This window comes from Aotus nancymaae, unplaced genomic scaffold, assembly GCF_030222135.1.
Source record: "Aotus nancymaae isolate 86718 unplaced genomic scaffold, 86718_ANA_hifiasm-v0.15.2.pri h1tg000020l, whole genome shotgun sequence".
NCBI classification, from domain to species: Eukaryota; Metazoa; Chordata; class Mammalia; order Primates; family Aotidae; genus Aotus; species Aotus nancymaae.
In genome coordinates, this window is record NW_026988432.1 from 48,717,509 (window position 1) to 48,737,743 (window position 20,235).

Below are 20,235 nucleotides of genomic sequence, written 5' to 3' on the forward strand. Positions count from 1 at the left end.
AGCCAATGTAAACAGGCTGTAAGGTAGAACTGAACTTGAATATTCAAAAGGAAGATGGACTGGAGATAAACATCTCATAATTCAGTTCTTAAAAGGATCCCACAGAACAAACCATTCTACACAGTAACTACTTCTCACTCTACTTCTAAATTAGTGTGTCTAGCTAGTTTGAATGAATTTGATACAGAGGCGTTGAAGATTTCTTTCCCAAAATATCTAATAAATTGAAGCCTCTAAGTTGGTTACAATGTTCTTTTAATCACTGAGGAAATAATGAACCACAATGCCAAATCTCTATGCAATGTACCAAAACAGCAATGCATGAAATGGTTCTTTATGACCTGAGGAAATGGAGTGTGCCACGTTCTGCACACAGCCTACATTCGGAAAGTAACTCAGGCACTGAGGAGAATCATACTCAGCATGTTATTTTAGACGTTATTGCATAACGGAAGAAAAGATGACAGAAGGAAGAATCAGCGGCAATAAATTATGTTTCTAATGGTATCTGTATTACCCATTATTTGCATTTTATATAAATTAAGGTCAAAATGAACCTTTTTGGAATCATAAAGTGAATTTATCTTCTAAGTTATGGAAAAATTGAGTTTTTATAAATATGTATGTTGTATAATTTTTCATTCCAGGATCCAGATCAGGTTTTATCTTTTTTGAAATAAGTACTGGTCTTATGAGTAGCATTTTTAATCAAGCCTAATGACTTTAAATATTTGTTTTTAAAAAGTGAAAATAAGACATATCAAAAAATAAATATACCTTCTCTTTTGGGGACCCTGGAATGAAGGGTAACCTTTCATTTTCCATGTACTGTCTCTAGGAACATACGTGATGACTGTAACGGCAATTGATGCTGATGATCCCAATGCCCTCAATGGGATGTTGAGGTACAGAATCCTGTCTCAGGCTCCAAGCACCCCTTCACCCAACATGTTTACAATCAACAATGAGACCGGTGACATTATCACGGTGGCAGCTGGACTTGATCGAGAAGTAAGCCAACCAAAAACTCGATTTGCATTTGGTTTTAATCTTAAAGGTGCACAATATCACATATGCTTTATCTCCAGATCACAATATACTCACAGCGTTATTCAAATGCTGATCATTTTCATTGAGTAATTGTTGTATATTTTTTCTGCAGAGCTTCAGATTGGTTAAATGATATATATATACTGGATAAATCAATGCTAGCCTAGGTAGTGTTCAATGTGAACTGACTAAGCAATATTCTCTGGTATTTAATTTTTAAAATTTTTTTTTTTTTTTTTTTTTTGAGACGGAGTTTCGCTCGTTACCCAGGCTGGAGTGCAATGGCGCGATCTCGGCTCACTGCAACCTCCGCCTCCTGGGTTCAGGCAATTCTCCTGCCTCAGCCTCCTGAGTAGCTGGGATTACAGGCACGCGCCACCATGCCCAGCTATTTTTTTGTATTAGTAGAGACGGGGTTTCACCATGTTGACCAGAATGGTCTCGATCTCTTGACCTCGTGATCCACCCGCCTCGGCCTCCCAAAGTGCTGGGATTACAGGCTTGAGCCACCGCGCCCGGCCAATTTTTTAAATTTTTAACATTTCCTCTGTTTTCCTTTATAGTCCAAGGTTTTGTGAGGAATTAAAAATCATAGCCAAATAATTTGTACACAAACTTAGGATAATTGTTAATGCTGGTGTTATTAAGGGGCTACAAATAACATGTATGTGGTTTGGTTTTTTGTAGCCTTTGTGAATAGGCTGATAGAGTATATAGTAGATCATCTCCTTTATTAGAACTAACCGCTTAACTCTACGATTAATTTACTTAAAAGGTTGGAGCAGTAGTAACTGCATTAATTCTACTGACAAGTATTTACAGTTAGAAATACAGAGAAACACATTTCTGACATAACATTTTGTTGAAAATGTATGCAGTGTTGAAGGCATTGAAATGCTATGTAGTATCACAATCTGAGAGGGAGTGGGTACTTCTGTTAATTCCAGGTAGGTCATCTCAATGTTACAGACCTTGACCCACTGTGCTCCTACATACCTCTGTTTTCGTACATGTGATCCCTCTGCCAGGCCTGCCTTGCACCTTTTTCTTGATCTTGGATCTTCCAGTTCTTTAGGTTCTGATTCAATCACTTCTCATATTCTTTCCTGAAAACCCCAGTCCTAGTGAAACTTTTTTTATCATTTCTTGATTCTGTCCTGACCATTTTCTTACAGATTCTTGAGATCATTATTTTGACCATGTGTAATCATTGTTTGAGTGAAATATCAAAGTGCCGGCTCAGAGAGAGATCTGTACTTTATAAATTTCTGGCTGAGCCAGCTTTTACTGTAATGAGACCTAAGATTATGTATGTCAAAAAGAGACATTATACTCACTGCAACAAAATATCATTGACAGGGATTTTAGAAGTGCATGTTTTTTAACACTTTATTTACTGTAGAAGCATTCAATTGAATTTAATAGAAGAAAACATTACTATTGCAATTAATTATATACACAAAATAGTGCTAGAAGCACTACAATAAAGTAATACAAACCAATAAAGATTACTTTATTCTGAACTGAGAGCCTTACTTAGGAGTTAGTGTATGCCTGTGACATTGTACCTATTAACTTGTAGGCATTAACAGTTCTTTTTCTAGAAATGATTTGCATCAGAGATTGTTGAAATCAGTTTTGTTTTTTAAGTAGTACTTTTAGTTCAGTAATTTTTGGAACATGTATATATTTTTACCTCTTCATTACGATATGAAATACTATTTTTGTATGCTGATAAACTCAGCATGAATGCCATAATCTGTTTGAGAATATGGGGTGATTTTCAGTGTTCTTTCTTGAGTGCCAGGTTGCTCATATACCAAGTAGATTTAGCTCATTTCACAATCCTAATATTTCTCTTTCATTCACATTGTCATTGTGAGATACAAAAATGAGACTTCATCCTGTTTTCATATGGTAATATTCCTGTCTCATTCAGATTGGCTGTTTTATGGCAAGAAAGAGGCATGGAAAATTAAAGATACTTTTTACTAAAACAGACCAACCATGTTTAAAAATCAAAGAGACTGTATTTCGTTTAAAGGATGAAAGCCTAAAGTGAGGCCATGATCGTTGTTAAGTTTATCTTCCAGTGGATAGAGAAGCTATTCACTACCCCTTGATGAAACTAATGTGGAAATGGATTTGAAACTGTAGAATTATGGGTTAGATACAGTATGAGAAATAGCTTCTTGACAGTGAAATTATTAAACACAACAGTGAGTTACTAGGGAAAATTATGGAAAACCTTCCTTTTCTGAAAGTCATTTAACATAGAAAAAATGTATCTATCTTGGATGGTTTATGATAATTCTTTCTGAGGCCGGGGATAAATTACTTTCACTTTTTCAGGCCTCGTGCAGGCTTGAAATTCTTTTATTTCTATTAGGATTCACAGTTTCCTTTCTGTCAAAAGTAGTGTTTGTTCTGGTTCTCTCAGGATGTATGACACCTTTAAATGATTGAACTCCTAAGCATTGAAATGTTTACTGAGATTCAGCTTTTTATTTTTCTTTAATCTTCAGGTTTTAAAAATTCAGTTTTAATTCTTCAGCTTCTCCAGACCTAAAGGTGTATTTGCCACATTATCCAGTCTTCAGGGTTTATTCCTGTCTGTCACCTTGTGACATTACTTGCTGGTAGTATCCCTGGCCTTTTCACTTCATGCCCGTTTCCACCCTTTTTGTGCAGGACTGCTGATGACTCACCCCTGCTCCCCCCAGGTTTAAACTCTGGCTCTGCTTATTATGGGATATTTGACTTTCAGTGTATTAACCTGAAAAATACAGTGTATTAATCTGAAACCTCAGCTTCTGCTTCTGTAAATGGGGATAATAATATTACCAACCTCTTAGGATAGTTTTAAGGATTGTCTAACATGACACAAAGCATTCAGGCCAGGCGTAGTGGCTCATGCCTATAATCACAGCACTTTGGGAGGTCGAGGTGGGTAGACGACTTGAGCCCAGTAGTTCAAGACCTGCCTGGACAACATAGCGAAACCCTATCTCTACAAAAAAACACAAAAATTAGCTGGGCATGGTGGTGTGTACCTGTAGTCCCAGCCACTTGGGAGGCTGAGTGGGAGAATCACATGAGCCTGGGAGGTCAAGGCTGCGGTGAGCCATGATTACACCACTGCACTGCAGCCTGAGTTGCAGAGTGAGACCTTGTGTATTAGTTCGTTCTCACACTGCTATGAAGAAATACCCGAGACTGGATAATTTATAAAGAAAAGAGATTTAATTGACTCACAGTTCTGCATGGCTGGAGAGGCCTCAGGAAGCCCACAATCATGGCAGAAGGCACTTCTTCACAGGGTGGAAGGAGAGAAATGGAAAGTGCAAGCAGGGGAAATGCCAGATACTTATAAAACCATCAGATCTCGTGAGACTCACTCATTATCATGAGAACAGCATGGGAGAAACTGCCCCCATGATTCAGTCACCTCCACCTGGTTCCAACCTTGACACGTGGGGATTATGAGGATTACAATTCAAGGTGAGATTTGGGTGGAGACACAGAGCCAAACCGTATCACCCTGTCTCAAAAAACTATATAAATATTAAAAAACTAAAAAGCATTTCAAAAAGCCTTCAGCACAGTGCCCAATAAATCTGAGCTGTGGTTTTCCCCATTGCCATCATAAATGGCAGCAGCAGCATCTCCTGGTTGAGCACTATCTATCACCTGTACTCTATAAGATGAAAGAAATACTTCCTGTTTTCCAAGCCTAATAATCCTTCTGTTTGTGCCTTCAACTCCTAGTTCCATCCTAAAGAGGTATTCTCTTGTCTTCGGTTGTGTTTTGAGTCTTCCTTTCTCTACAGGTTTCTTCATAATCTGCAAACATACTGGGTCTCCACTGTAGTAACATAGCTCTCCAAGCCCTATAGGATGAAGTCAGAGCTTTTAAATAGGGCATTCCAGATCCTTTGTGACCTTGGCCCCCAAACCATCTTTAATCTAACCCCCAGAATTCCTTGCCTTTCACATACAAATGATGGCCAACCACTAATTGAAGCACACACAGTCCTTATGAAAATGGGAAGTTCCCTATTCTTCTGTTCCTGTTTCCTCTGCCTAAATATTCTTTTCCTACATAACAGGCTAATCCTTACCCTCTGAGAGCCAGTTCTCAATCCCTTCTCTGAGCACCCACAGTAGTCTCTGCATACCTCTATATAGACTATATTACATAGAAAGTATTTCTAGATTCCCATTCTCAGCATCCATTGGGGCAGATGTTCCTTATCTCTACCCTGAACATGAACCTTAAAGAAATGTTAGTTACTCTACTTTCCCTGAGTTCTACACCAGTCTTCTCCAAGGGGAAGCCTGTACTCAAGGCAGATGGATCACTTGAGCCCAGGAGTTTGAGAACAGCCTGGACAACATGGTGAAACCCCGTCTCTACTAAAAATATAAAATATTAGCCAAGTGTGGTGGTGTATGCCTGTAATCCCTGCTACTCATGAGGCTGAGGTGGGGGGACCACCTATCACCTGAGTCTGGATGGTCAAGGCTGCAGTGAGCCGTAATTGCACCACTACAGTCCAGCCTGTGTGACAGAGTGAGACTCTGTCTCAAAAGCAAACATAAAATATACCTCCACTCCTTCCTCATCCACTTGAAGTCCCTTCCCCCACTTGACCTGTGCACATGCTACACATGCGCAATACTCTGACAGCCTTAGAGGGCATTCACATAATGGATTGATTAATGGTACAGATTCTTGACTTAGAGAGACCTGAGTTCAGGTCTAGTGTCTGACTTTTTTTTTTTTTTTTGAGACAGAGTTTCATTCTTGTTGCCCAGGCTGAAGTGCAATGGTGCCATCTCAGCTCACCACAACCTCTGCCTCCCAGGTTCAAGCAATTATCCTGCCTCAGCCTCCGGAGCAGCTGGGATTACAGGCATGTGTCAGCACTCCCAGCTACTTTTGTATTTTTAGTTGAGATGAGGTTTCTCCATGTTGGTCAGGTTGGTCTTGAACTCCCGACCTCAGGTGATCCGTCCGCCTCAGCCTCCCAAAGTGCTGGGATTAGAGACGTGAGTCACCGCGCCTGACTAGTCCCTGCCTCTTATGGCTGGGTGTCCATAGCAGATTTCCTTACCTTCCTAAGCCTGTTTCCTCATCTGTAAAATGGGGATTCAAAACTCCATCTGTTTCGTCAGATTATTGTGAGGACTAAATGAGGCATAGCACTGTACCAGGGACATAGTGTCAAACTCAGTAAAAGTAGTTTCTTTTTTTTTTTTTAAATCAAGGCCCTTGGAGCAGTGCCAGCATATAGTAAGTATATAAAAAAAAAGTTAGACTACACATTTATAAGGTAGATTGTGCTTTTAGTCCCATTTCACAAATAAGGGGACTGGGGCTTAGCAGTTAAGAATTTGAACGGAGTCACAAATTTACACTTCCTCCTACGTTTCAGTGACATTATTATTCAGCTGTCTGTCCCCAACCCAATTTATCTAGAGACAAACCTGTCATCTCCTGAAATCTGTGATTTATGATGAGTTTCCTATTTCACGTGACCAGGACCTTATCCCAAGTCTCCCAAGGTTATAGTTTAATTGCCTTTACCATGCCTGGTTGTCCCTCAACCCACAATCTGTTTAGTCATCAAGTTCTTCTTTTTTTACCAAAAAACAAACAAACAAAAAAAAATGCCTTATGGATTTGTTCCACCCTCCAAGTTTGAAAACTATTAGGTTGATGCAAAAGTAATTATGGTTTTTGTCATTACTTTTAATGACAAAAAACACAATTACTTTTGCACCAACCTAACAGTATGCACTATTGAAGGTTCTTCATATTACTTCTTCGTACCCTTTCTAGAATTGCACTTATGCATTTTGTGGCTCTATATGGTCTTGTGATCTGTTACTGTCTGCCTCCATCACTTAATGAAAGCAAGGCCATATCTCATGTTGGTCACTGTTTTATCCAAGTAAATACTCCATTGCCTGGCATTTAGAAGACATTCATCAAATGTCTGCTGTATGAATGACTGAATGTTCTCACCTCCTCATTCACTAATATCACTCTTGTTCAGTGTTCCAAAAGGGTGCTGGGTGTGCATAAGATTTTAATTGGTAAATGCAGAGAAGCCTCTAGGACAGCAAGTGAACACAGCCTTTCAGATGCCACTTCATCAAGTAGAGACTGCCAGAATCTTAGAATTTCATTGTGTCTTTTACTGTCATATTTATGATAAGTGATGCCAGCTTTCTATTTATGGGACTTTTTCAATAAATTAAGCTTTAAAAAGGGAAATGAATGTCAAGATAAGTAGGAAATGACTCACGATATGAGGAAATGGTAGAATTGGGAATATTGTATATGAATCACTGTGGTTTTGGGAAAAGGTGAGCTAGTTTATGCTCCCATAAATAGCATAATAAATAAATAAATAAATTATAGCTATCCATGTGAATAAGAAGATGGTTTTTTTCTTTACCTGAGATAAGATCATTCAAGGCCCAAGGTTTCTTATGCATTCACCCATCCATCCACCAAATCAGAAGCACTTGTAGAACTCTTATTCTGAGTCAGGCACTGTGCCATATGCCAGTGATAGGAGCATCAACAAAGCAAGGGCCTTTGGAACACGTGTGTGTGTGTGTGTGTGTGTGTATGTGTGTGTTTGTGTCTGTCTGTCTGTCTGCATGCACACACATGCACAGTGAGGCAGGCAAATACAGACATACGAATGATAACAGCCCTATAAACTATAAACGGTGATGGGGTGTGTTGTGAGGGCGCTGTCCTGAGGACACAAGCAGCCCTTCCTCAAGCACTTTCAGAAGTCATCTCCAAAGTGACTTTTAAGCTACAAGTTTGCCAGGCTCAGAATGAAGGGAATGGTATTCTAGGCAAGGTTTCTCAACCAGAACACTAGAACTTTTTTTTTTTTTTTTTTTTTTGAGATGGAGTTTTGCTCTTGTTGCCCAAGCTGGAGTGCAACGGCATGATCTCGATTCACTGCCAATCTCCGCCTTCTGGGTTCAAATGATTCTCCTGCCTTAGCCTCCCGAGTAGCTGGGATTACAGGCATGTGCCACCACTCCCAGATAATTTTTTTGTATTTTTAGTAGAAATGGGATTTCACCATGTTAGCCAGGCTGATCGCGAACTCCTGACCTCAGGTGATCCACCCGCCTCGGCCTCCCAAAGTGCTGGGATTACAGGCGTGAGCCACCTCACCCAGCTGACACTATGACATTTTTACTTGGATAATTCTTTGTTATGAGGCCTGTCTTGTGCATCATAGGATGTTTAGCAGCATCCTTGGCCTGTACACATTAGATGCCGTTAGCACTCCTTAGTTGTGACAACCAAAAATGCTCACTCTGGGTAACATCCACTGGTCTAGTTAGAGGGCAATGCCAAATGCAATGACATAGGATCATGACAGGGCATTTGGAGATAAATGCAAAACAGCTCCAGGTGTCGGGTAAGCGAATGGGAGGGATCACTTTCGTAAAATAGGTGAGTTTCAGAGAGGTAAGGATTGACAGCAAGCAGATGACTTTGGATTTTATTCGATACAGAGCAGGAAGGGAGGAGAAGTTTTCAAGCAGAATCCCCTTGATCAGCTTTGAGGGTGGAAAGTCCAATTCTTATGGAATCTAAATGTCAGTCATTCAGACGCAGATGCCCAGTGACCAAAATCGGCAGTTAATTTGTCTAAAGCATAGGTTGTCAAGGCTTCCTTACTAAATATAAGAACATTTTACCAATCAGGCATTTTAAAATGGAGAAGACATTATTTACCAAGTGGATTTTTTTTTTTATTTGAAGAGATACTGTACTTTAGAAATAAGAAATGTCCTTTTGTAACTTAAAATTTCCAGACTGGTTTGCAGCAATAAGAAATTTCAAGTACTAGCTACTAATTCCAATATTGCAGATCAGTGGACAGTTGGATATATTATGCTTACATAATTGTAAAGATTTTTGTAGAATAGATACTAGGGAAGAACTGTACCTTCATGTAATATCCATGTGAGTTAACTTCTTAAAAAATAAGCTTCCTTTCTTTCTCTCTTTTTGGGAATGTTCATCTGTTTCTGCAAATAGCAGCTAACAAAACTGACATTTCAAAAGTCATAAAAGTTTTTATTTTCATGGTTTTCAGCTGGGAGGCTGAACTGAATGCCCTGCGAAATTCTCTCACCAACCATGAAAGTATTAAGCTGAAGTGACATTTTTAATTGGGGAGGAAACCAACTGAAGAAGTATTATAGCCTGTGTTAACATTATAGTGAGGTAGTGTGGGTTAGGAAAAATTAAATGACTCAACCAACACTATTTCTTTGTGTATATGTGCGTTTTTTCATTCAAAAAAGTGTGACATTTTCTCTTTTAGGAAGACAAAAAATAACTGAAATAAATAACTGCTCGAGATTGGCATCTGGGTGGACAGACAGAGACTTAGAATCTAATGTGGGTGGTTTGGCTTTCCCTCCTGCTCCTTTCTTTTCTTTGCCCCTCCCTCTGACAACTAAATCAAAAGCTACAATTTGTGTCTGTTCTATCTAAGCTCCAGAAATCCCCTAAGAATGGCCATTCATAATGTTAGCTATATTTAGAATCAGGGAAAGCTGCACTTTGCAGTGACAGTTTATTTTTGTATGTAGTGAATTTTGTTGTTCAAGAATGTTTTAACATTTATGAAAATGATCACTATTTTTGATCTATCTATGCCAATTTCCACAGAGAGTCCAAATGATTTTAGATATTGTTTGTGGTTAGGTTTTCCTAATATAAAACTTTGTCAGCAAATGCCTGACTTCTCAATCTCAGCATTTTCTCTTAGCTATATTACAGCTTAATTTAACTCTCTTTTAAAACAGTCAACCTGGAATTTGAAAGTAGTAGATGCCTGTCTAATAATAATCATGTATGTGTAAATGTATCAATATTTATATCCATTATAGGTCAAAGCAGTAGACACAATGAGTGTTATACCTAAATCCTAATTCATTGAATATGCAATTGTTAAATATATGCCATGTTTCAAGACCATGGAAATAAACATAAACCCTTCAAGTTTTTATTTTGTTTAAGAATACTGTATATCAGGCCAGGCGTGGTGGCTCACGCCTGTAATCCCAACACTTTGGGAGGCCATGGCGGGCGGATCATGAGGTCAAGAGATCGAGACCATCCTGGCCAACATCGTGAAACCCCATCTTTACTAAAATACAAAAATTAGGTGGGCATGGTGGTGCATGCCTGTAGTCCCAGCTACTCAGGAGACTGAGGCAGAAGAATTGCTTGAACCCGGGAAGCAGAGGTTGCAGTGAGCCAAGATTGCGCCACTGTACTCCAGCCTGGCACCTGGCTACAGAGCAAGACTCTGTCTCAAAAAAAAAAAAAATACTGTATATCTCTTCTATATAGTTTTGCATCATACGTATTAATGGAATTTAAGGGGAAATGTTGCATCTACCCTGTTACAATAGAATATATGTAAGAATATATGAAAGGAAAGCTTCTATACTTTGTGAATTATATGTATGTTCTTCTCCCTCTCTTGAGATTCTTCATTGTCTTTAGTATCCTAAACTGGGTAGAAATTAACATACAAGAAAGTAAATACGAACCAAAGGAATGCTTGATCACAATCTCATGAAGTGAAGAAAGGCAAAAGTTGGAACCAGATGGAGGTTTCAGCTTAGCTGTGAATTTCACACATCTGCAGTGCATTCCTTTCTGCCAGAGAGGTGAATATACACAGTTAAATCTCTCTAGACAAGGACCAGACCTGTGCTTTATAAGTTAAAGTAAACTCCACTTGGGATATTTCAAGTCATGTTAATCAGAATGAATGATGCTATGCTTTCCTTGAATTATAAAGAGCCATTTACAGAACAACTGTTATGTCTTCTTGAGGAATTAGTTTCATTTAAGTTGTTATCTTTATGTCTTTTTAGAAAGTGCAACAGTATACGTTAATCATTCAAGCCACAGACATGGAAGGCAATCCCACATATGGCCTTTCAAACACAGCCACGGCCGTCATCACAGTGACAGATGTCAATGACAATCCTCCAGAGTTTACTGCCATGACAGTGAGTACAGCCTGTCACTCATACAGCTTTGGGTCTGTAGTTTGTTTCTGAGAAGTTTTGTCATGAATAATAAATGTGTTAAATACGGGTGGAACTTGCTTCATCTAATAGTAGCATGGCTGCTAACTTGGACATTTCTGTCATTAGGGCCTTACATAAGGCATCCAAGTAAATTTGTTTCTTCATAGTCTCCAAGTCCACTGTTTCAAAGTTGTTAAAATAAGCTGCCTGGAAAACATGTCCTAAAAAGACTGTGCCGTTATAACAAAATGCTTGTAAATATTTTCAGGTGCATTAACTGCATGACTGATTTATGCTACTTTGTCAGCATAGCATATAATTATCCATATCTGGGGTAAAATCATTTTGCACAGACAAGTTCTTTCCCCCACCCCACCGTAATCACCCAGAGACTCACAAATGGATGCTGATTTTAATATTAATGTAACTGTAAGGTAATTTGGAAAAAAAGTGGACTACTAAAAAATGTTACAGTATTTTTAAAGTCAAACATAAATGCTTTGATTACCTGGATTATCAATCTCCTCATTTAGTGTAGACAATAAAGATTTAATGGGGCAGTAAAATCGGGCAGTGTGGTCATCAAGACAAGTTGTCCTTCAGTGGTCCATGCTGCTTCTCTGACTGAGGCTTGTCTTTCTTGCAGTTTTATGGTGAAGTCCCTGAGAACAGGGTAGACATCATAGTAGCCAATCTAACTGTGACCGATAAGGATCAACCCCATACACCAGCCTGGAATGCAGTGTACAGAATCAGTGGTGGAGATCCTACAGGACGGTTTGCCATCCAGACCGACCCAAACAGCAACGACGGATTAGTCACCGTGGTCAAAGTAAGTGTTCCTCAGGCCACTGATCTCTCCGACTGGGGCTTAGCAAGGACCTGTATATGTCCCCCACCTCACTGTTTTGCTATGGAAACTTAGGACCTTTTTCTTTCAGCCATATCCAGATGTGGATTTGATATATATTTGGGAGGCTATGTCTTACTGTTTAATTTATGCTGAGGCTGAGGCCAACATCTGTACTCTCACATCATTACTGGATATGATTGTTTTTTAATCAATTTGGACAGTTTTTTACCAATCTGAGGATAGGACTGGCCTGAACAACATTAACTGTCAGTGTACTTGATATGTTAGTGATACATCACATTCTGAAGTTTTGATCACCATTGATAGCTATTAAGAACGATGACACACACCTGCTATCTTCATGTCTATAGCTATTAGAATATTCACAGATAGTGAACAAACCAGAAAAACCACAGGAGTAAAATGGAATGAGTAGGCAAGAGGAAAGCCTGCATTTTTAGAAAGGTCTTGCATTTACATGACTGTTTTTAAATGCTGTTTCCGAGACGTTAAGAAATTGGTTCTTCTGATATTACTGTGAAAAAAGAACCAAACAAAACAATTGAATGCTATAAGGAAAGGGGGTGTTCTTCAGGTATAATATGTGCGTAGCTATAATGGAAAAGCCCTTTAAAGTGAATATCCCTTCCTTTTAGCCACCCAGTAAAAAGATTTACTTCTTTGCCTCCCATCTAAACACTTCTGATTTGTACCTGAACCCAACTGTTGACCTTACATAGAAAGATGTGCTAAAGTGCCAGTTGCCAAGAATTATGCAGATGCGTGAGTAGAATGGAATAGGAGTGGAAACTCTCAGAAAGAATACAGTGATCAAAAGCACCAACCCGAGTCTGCTATCTGTGTTAAGAGTCCTAGCTAGCTCTGCTCCTGATATCTGAGTGATCAGGGCCAGCTATTTAACTGCTATAAATTCCAGGTTTCTCATGCAGAAAGGGGCTGATAACAGTACGTTAGTCATAGTGTTGTGAGAGATAAATGAGCTTCATACACATTAAAGGACTTTGAACTGTGCATATACCCCTTAGCATAAATAAATGTGACATCAGGGGAGTGTTTCATGTGGCTAGTAAAATCACTCTAAATATTACAGTCTTTCTGACTTTTTTTCCTGTCTTGCTTAAAATACTAGAGAAAGAAATGTTGAATTGGGGATTTTAGAGAGGAAAAATGATGTGTTTGACGATTTTAAAATGTGGTCTAGGGTAGGAAACTAGTGCAGTTTCTGCTGCTAATGAGGCTTTCTTATGAGCTTCACCTCTTGATCATTCTTAGGCTACCAATTATGAGCCTAAGAGATCTTAATGCTCTTGTTTTTCCTGTTATTACTGCACAGTAATGCTTATTTGCACCTCCGTTAGCAGGTGATCAAGGGAAATTAAGAGCAAATGTCCAGTCTAGTTGCTTGACTCCTGGTAACATTTCTAGTGACAGCAGGATTCCATGAACTTTGGAAGTTAATATTTACATAAAGTGTTATTTGCACATTGCATTTGTCTAGAGTGTTGTTCTTAAATTTGGGGGTTTTACAGACCAGTAAAATATCCAGATATATTCTGTAAGATGGCAGAGTTTTAGTTTGCTAAGAGGAAAAGAAAAATCTCTTCTACCTACCAACAGTATTATTTTAAAAAGGTATGTTTGTTATTATGTATACATGTTTGTACTGCAAAATGTGTACTTCATCCTTATGAAAGAAACTTTTAAATTAAATAAGTTTAGCTTTATTTAATAATTACCTTTTCTGATTTTTGGTTTGTTTTCTTCAATTCATCACGGACTGGTGAAAGCTTTCCAGTATGAGTAGTGATCTTTGTACTAATGTTTGAGAGTATACAGTTAGACTATCATGTTCTCACTTGACTTTAAGTTATTTAGTATTTTAGGTCAACAATGCTATTCTTAAGAATAATCAAGTTTTTTTAGATGTACCTAAATAAATAAATCTGTGCAGTAATCATGTGCATTGTTTTGTCAGCATAAATCTTTTAAGTCCTCAAGATTCCTAATTAGGTTAAATTGGGATAAATATTTTGATAAGTGACCATGATAGTGCATGTTTTCCAGAAACTTGAGAGGAACCTTATCATGTAGTGAATGAAAAAATTTATTTTTTGGAAACGGAGTTGGTAGAGGAATAAACTACAGCATGCAAACGTTCTTATTTCCTGCAAAAATTGGCTTCCCTTTTATTTTTCAGCCAATCGACTTTGAAACAAACAGGATGTTTGTCCTTACTGTAGCTGCAGAAAATCAAGTGCCATTAGCCAAGGGAATTCAGCACCCACCTCAGTCAACTGCAACTGTGTCTGTTACAGTTATTGATGTAAATGAAAACCCTTATTTTGCTCCAAATCCTAAGATCATTCGCCAAGAAGAGGGGCTTCATGCTGGTACCATGTTGACAACATTCACTGCTCAGGACCCAGATCGATATATGCAGCAAAATATTAGGTATGAAATGCTGTTTGTAGTGTTTTTATAGCTTACTTATGTTCTATGCTGTGCATAAAATTTATCTAATTGATTATTTGAGTAAGAAATTTTCATTGGAATCAAAACTACTTATTAAAAGATAATTTACAATTATCTGAATTTTCTTCTCAGTAAGTCAATGACTATATTAGATATAAATAGATATCTATATATTAAAATGGATTTATTATTTGAAGGAAAAGCTGTTCTTGCTTCTTTGTATCTGCCATTTTTACTTTAGAAAATACTTAAAAATTATTTAGCCTGTGCCTTTATGCCAGACATCACAAAAAGGTTCCACAGGGAGTAAATGGGGGAACTTTCAGAGGTGTGTAACATTTATCTCTCCTCCGTGCATCATGAAGGAAAGAAAGCTCATGCCAAAACGAGGATCTAAGAGCTAATTATTTTCATCCCTTACCTGTACATTAGTTATTGGACTTATAAAACCAATCTGTAAAGATTTCCAGACTCAGCAAAATCTAATTTATCCTTCCTGATGAGGGAGTGGATGGTTGGCAGAACATATCCCATGCGACTGTTCTCCAAAGCTGGTGATGATCATTTTAAAAATTAACTTACATTTTATGAAACTTCTTACAGAACCGCTGCTAAAAGATACTTCGTATGTTATAGTTTGTTAAATGTGAAATGTTCTGCATTTCTTTATTCATTGAAATCAAGATAGCTATTAATAGCCAGTTCATAGATGTGTAGATGTACAACTTTTACCTCTTCAAACATAGCATACCTTTTCCAATCCAATTAGTTATCTAATCTCTCAAAGTTAATCCCCACCCCAAATTTTAAAAGGGAATTTAAGCTGATAAATCTGCCAATTTAGACTCAAGACTGTAGGGCTTTCTTTGCAAAGGTATAGATCTGAGGCTTGGCCCAGTGTAGAAGATGCAAGTAGGAATGGGATTATGCTGCTCTCTCCAGTGTGACTTCATGTTGGTCATGAAAAGGTGTTAAAACATTTTATTAGTGTTCTGTGATACAATATTCAATTGCTATTATAGTTTCTCTTAACTCCTATACATTGGGACTACTGCTTATCCAGAAGCTATATTCAGGCTATTTTATCTGTACCATTGGTATCCATTGAAGTGGACAAGAACCTAAAATGAGACCTGTCCAATCTGCCTTAGCCCACATTAGGGAGACTGTGCTCCTAGTCTTGTCCCTTAGACACCTGCAGAATGTTCCCCACATACCTGACCAAACACAACCTTATGTGCCTCCCAAAACCATTGTCACAAAAGTGCTTTTTCATGTGAAAGAGGAAATTTCCAGCCATCATCTACAGAAATGCAAGTTAATGAGCCAATTGGATTTGCAACTAAACCTATAAAATAATGCTTTTTAAAAGTTTCATTTCAAAAAAATTTAACTTCACTTTTATTTTATAGATACACTAAATTATCTGATCCTGCCAACTGGCTAAAAATAGATCCTGTGAATGGACAAATAACTACAATTGCTATTTTGGACCGAGAATCACCAAATGTGAAAAACAATATATATAATGCTACTTTCCTTGCTTCTGACAATGGTATGTACACTGTTTTTTCTTGTATGTTGATTAAAAACAGTAAATCCTCATCATGCATGCTCAGGAATTAAAGTTTTCTGCAAAACTCAATTAATTGCCTGGAAAACTGACTTTCATAACTCCGAGGTCCAGCTTTTGTTTATGATTTCTGACAGGTGTTCTGGAACATCCTTCACTGTCATTGCATTGATTGTTCTCGACATCCATCCACCATTCATGTAGACATACCTTTGTTTATTGTCCTGCAACATGTTGATGCCTTGAGTCCATCCAGGTAGCCCTAGATACTAGGTTTTTTGAGTGGATGTTTTTATATGTCTTCTAGGCAGTCTGTTTGCTGCCATTCATATATCCATCTCTATCAGTCTTCCTTTTTATAATTCTCTGCTTCTGTTTGCCATGGGCTAGGAAACTTAATTTTGTGCATAAATTGAGATAAGTGAGTAGTGAGCTTCAGGGTGTGGGTTTTGGAACATATACGTGGCATCTTCTTTTTTTCCTTTCTGAGTTTCTGGCTGGTTTCTAATTGGTTAAGACTAATAGATAAGGGCGTTTTTCAGATATGACATATAAAGGGGACTTATACAGACTTGGCGAGGGGTTTATATTGCTTTGTTAGCTCTCAGTATGATGTGTGTTTCAGACTTCAAGCTCTGGAATTCTACAGGACCCCCAGGTGCATACTCCAGCTTTCCCACTTTGAATCTGTGGGATTGGCATGAGATTTTAAATATATCTGTTTCCTTTTTTGTTGCTAAATAGAGATAGGTATCAGTGCCTAATTCACAGTGTTTTAACTGAGATATAATAACTTTTATATATATGTGAAACATTTGAAACAGTGGCTGACACAAACTAACCACTCAAATAAGTATTCCTATTGTGTATTAATAGTTTCAAAACTGAACCGCATATTATTTTAAATATCTTAACTTATTTTCATGTTTATGAATATGAATGTTGGTATTTAATAAAAAAATAGCAGGCTTCAATTTGGTGGTTGAATTTGATGTTTGCAATTTTCAAATGCAAAATATTTTACATTATAAAAATACTATATATCAATACTTTCGATAAGAATAATATCAGTGAACTTTTCTAAATACTTATACTAAAATTTAATGAGATTACTAGCTGTAGAAAATTTGTGTAGTGACGGCCAAATAAATATTTCTTCTCCTTTCCAATATGGGACCTCCTGTTTAAATGTTTAGTGTTGGAACTTTGTAGGAATAGCTTTTGCCATTGTACATCAAAGCATAGCATTAGTACCTGTTTTATGCTTTTTTTTGCCTTAAATAAACAGTAGTTTTCTTCTGCATTAGAACTGAAAGTAATATATCTTGAACCATTATGTTGAGATCTAAAGAGCCATAAAATTATATGTATGTATGTTGGTTGTGGGTTACAACCAGATTTCTTTATTCACCAAGGAGGATTGTTTTCTAATTGAAAGGGCTTTTGATAAGAGAGAGAAGTGACCTGTTAAATGTATGTAGCTGTGATGCTTTGAAAGTGCACTTTACTTTAAGTGACAAGGCTAGATCTGGAGCCCCAACTATGTTCCTTAATGATTAGGCAAGCTCTTATACGCCGTACGCCTTAGTTTCATTATTGATAAATTGTTTCGCTACTTACGTATTCTATATAGTTGTTATAAAAGTATAATAAATATTAAATGTGATAATAAATTTAAAAGTCCCTTAAACTGTTGAATACCATAGTGGTCATAGTGGTATATATTATAACAGCCACTATACCCCTCCAGTTCAACTCTCCCTGCTCTTAGAACCATCATATTCCTCATAGAAGTTGGTAGAGATTTCTCCTTATTCCCTCCCCAGGGTTGTGTATGTATGTGTACCTTCCTAGTTATATGACCTTTGACAGGTCACTTAAATCTCTGGTCTTCATTGTACAGCATTCTTTATAAAATATTCATAAATATTAGATATAATGTGTATATATATGTATATGTGTATATATGTGTGTGTGTGTGTGTGTGTATATATATATATATGCGTGTGTGAATATTTACAATATAGCAGAAGCAAATCACCAGACTAAATTATCATATGAAGTGGTGGAGATAGCATTTTATTATAGTGGAACGAGAATGGGTTTGAGGTCAGGCCGACCCATGTTTAGTAACAACTCCACCAATAAAAGAGTGTGTGGCCATGAGCAATTTACAGACTTTAGGTTCATCTGTTTAAACCTGTGTCATAGGATTACAATGAAAGAATGTACATAGAGCTGCCTAATATGATCTCAAGCAAGTAGTTGGTTAGTAAATACCATTTCTCTTCTGTGTGATGTTCCTGAGTTGAGATCTGTGGTTCTGTATCACTTGTCTGTAGACTGGTTCAATAAGTCATAGCTGTGTTGGAGTGTTAAAAAGCATTATTATGTTCTTTCATGCACATGTCTTGGTTCTCCATAAAAAGAGTAGGGTTCACAGGATTATGAGCCCTGTGTTTGCATCTCCAACATTCCTCACAGTGCCTGGAGCAGCATGGTCTGTGCAAGCCCTGAGTAATGAACAGAAGGGGCAGGGAAGGTGTGGGATTCCATAGCAGGGGGCATTCTTCATCACCTTGCTCAGCCTCTGCAGAGCAGCAGTGACAGCTCAGGGTCATTCTAGGAGGGAAGCAAGAAGTGGCTTTGTTTTGGAAATGGTCTGCCCAGATGCCTTAGCAACTATATTTTTCCAAGGTTACACAGTCATAAGGGCCAGAATTTCACCATAATTGAGGTTCATTGGAGAGAACTGTTCAGCATCAGTTTGTGATTTTTCTCTCTCTTAAGGAATTCCTCCTATGAGTGGAACAGGAACGCTGCAGATTTATTTACTTGATATTAATGACAATGCCCCTCAAGTGTTACCTCAAGAGGCAGAGACTTGCGAAACTCCAGACCCCAATTCAATTAACATTACAGCACTTGATTATGACATTGATCCAAATGCTGGACCATTTGCTTTTGATCTTCCTTTATCTCCAGTGAATATTAAGAGAAATTGGACCATCACTCGGCTTAATGGTAAGAACAGGTTAATTATTTGAATATATGTGCAGTCGAGAGATTTTGAAGCCTGGCATGAAAAGTTAATTTTTATGTGCTCTGTAATCTTCTCATTATACATATTTTAAAAGCTACTTAAAGTTTAAGTAAGATATTAAAGGCCTTTAAAGCCAAAAAAGTATTTGTAGTGCATCATAGTTGTAATCCACTTTGTGTGTACTATTAGGTAGTAAGTGCATTCTGAACAATGCTGTGTGTTTTTTATAGCTTTAAGTATTGCCTGTCAAACTATCTTTTTCCTTTTTCCTATAGGTGATTTTGCTCAGCTTAATTTAAAGATAAAGTTTCTTGAAGCTGGTATCTATGAAGTTCCCATCATAATCACAGATTCGGGTAATCCTCCCAAATCAAATATTTCGATCTTGCGCGTGAAGGTTTGCCAGTGTGACTCCAACGGGGACTGCACAGATGTGGACAGGATTGTGGGTGCAGGGCTTGGCACCGGTGCCATCATTGCCATCCTGCTTTGCATCATCATCCTGCTTAGTGAGTACTTTTATTGTCTTTTAGATTTCAGTTCTCTTGGCTTCTAGAATGCTTGGCAAAGTCACTTGTTGCTATTGCCTGGCAAAGTAGTCTTGCAACCCTTTGACCTCTCAGCATTTCCTTGCCAATCATATATGGTTGGCCAAGTCCACTTTAGAATGAAAAAATCCCCGAGCATTGTTTCAAGCACTTGAGGTTTGCAACAAGCCTCCTCAGCATGCCTCTTCCGTGCCCTCTTACTCTTTCTGATGCTGATTGCTTAGGAAACTGTGGTAAACTCTTTTCATAGAAAAACGTTACACAATCCCAAGTTTGAGCACTATTCTTATGATTTGAGTATGAAATTATGGCACATAGTTGATGATTTAGGAAAATAAGTATATTGCTTTCCTTTACCTTCCTTCATATAAAGCACAGTCAGCAGTGCTCCAGTCATGCGAGGATTAAGGTATTTGTTTCTGAAGAGCTGTGTAAAAGAGTGAGAGATTGCACTTCATATACAGCACGTTTGATAATAGAAATGATTACACAGCTCAATAAATTGTCTTTAGAGTAAGTGTAGATTAAGGAATTGCTTCTTTTTAAGGTACTTTGCAATCTTTGGTTC

At 37.8% G+C, this 20,235-nt stretch overlaps 1 protein-coding gene across 1 annotated transcript in view; it reads left to right on the forward strand.

The window, feature by feature from the left end:
• CDH2 (cadherin 2) overlaps positions 1-20,235 on the forward strand; it is a 228,994-nt gene that overhangs the window by 176,068 nt on the left and 32,691 nt on the right. Inside the window, exons 7-13 of the mRNA XM_012447269.3 lie at positions 839-1,011; positions 10,999-11,136; positions 11,804-11,989; positions 14,229-14,482; positions 15,916-16,058; positions 18,867-19,100; positions 19,395-19,628. Coding sequence (XP_012302692.1) covers positions 839-1,011; positions 10,999-11,136; positions 11,804-11,989; positions 14,229-14,482; positions 15,916-16,058; positions 18,867-19,100; positions 19,395-19,628 — 1,362 coding nt within the window. The remainder of the gene's footprint in view (positions 1-838; positions 1,012-10,998; positions 11,137-11,803; positions 11,990-14,228; positions 14,483-15,915; positions 16,059-18,866; positions 19,101-19,394; positions 19,629-20,235) is intronic.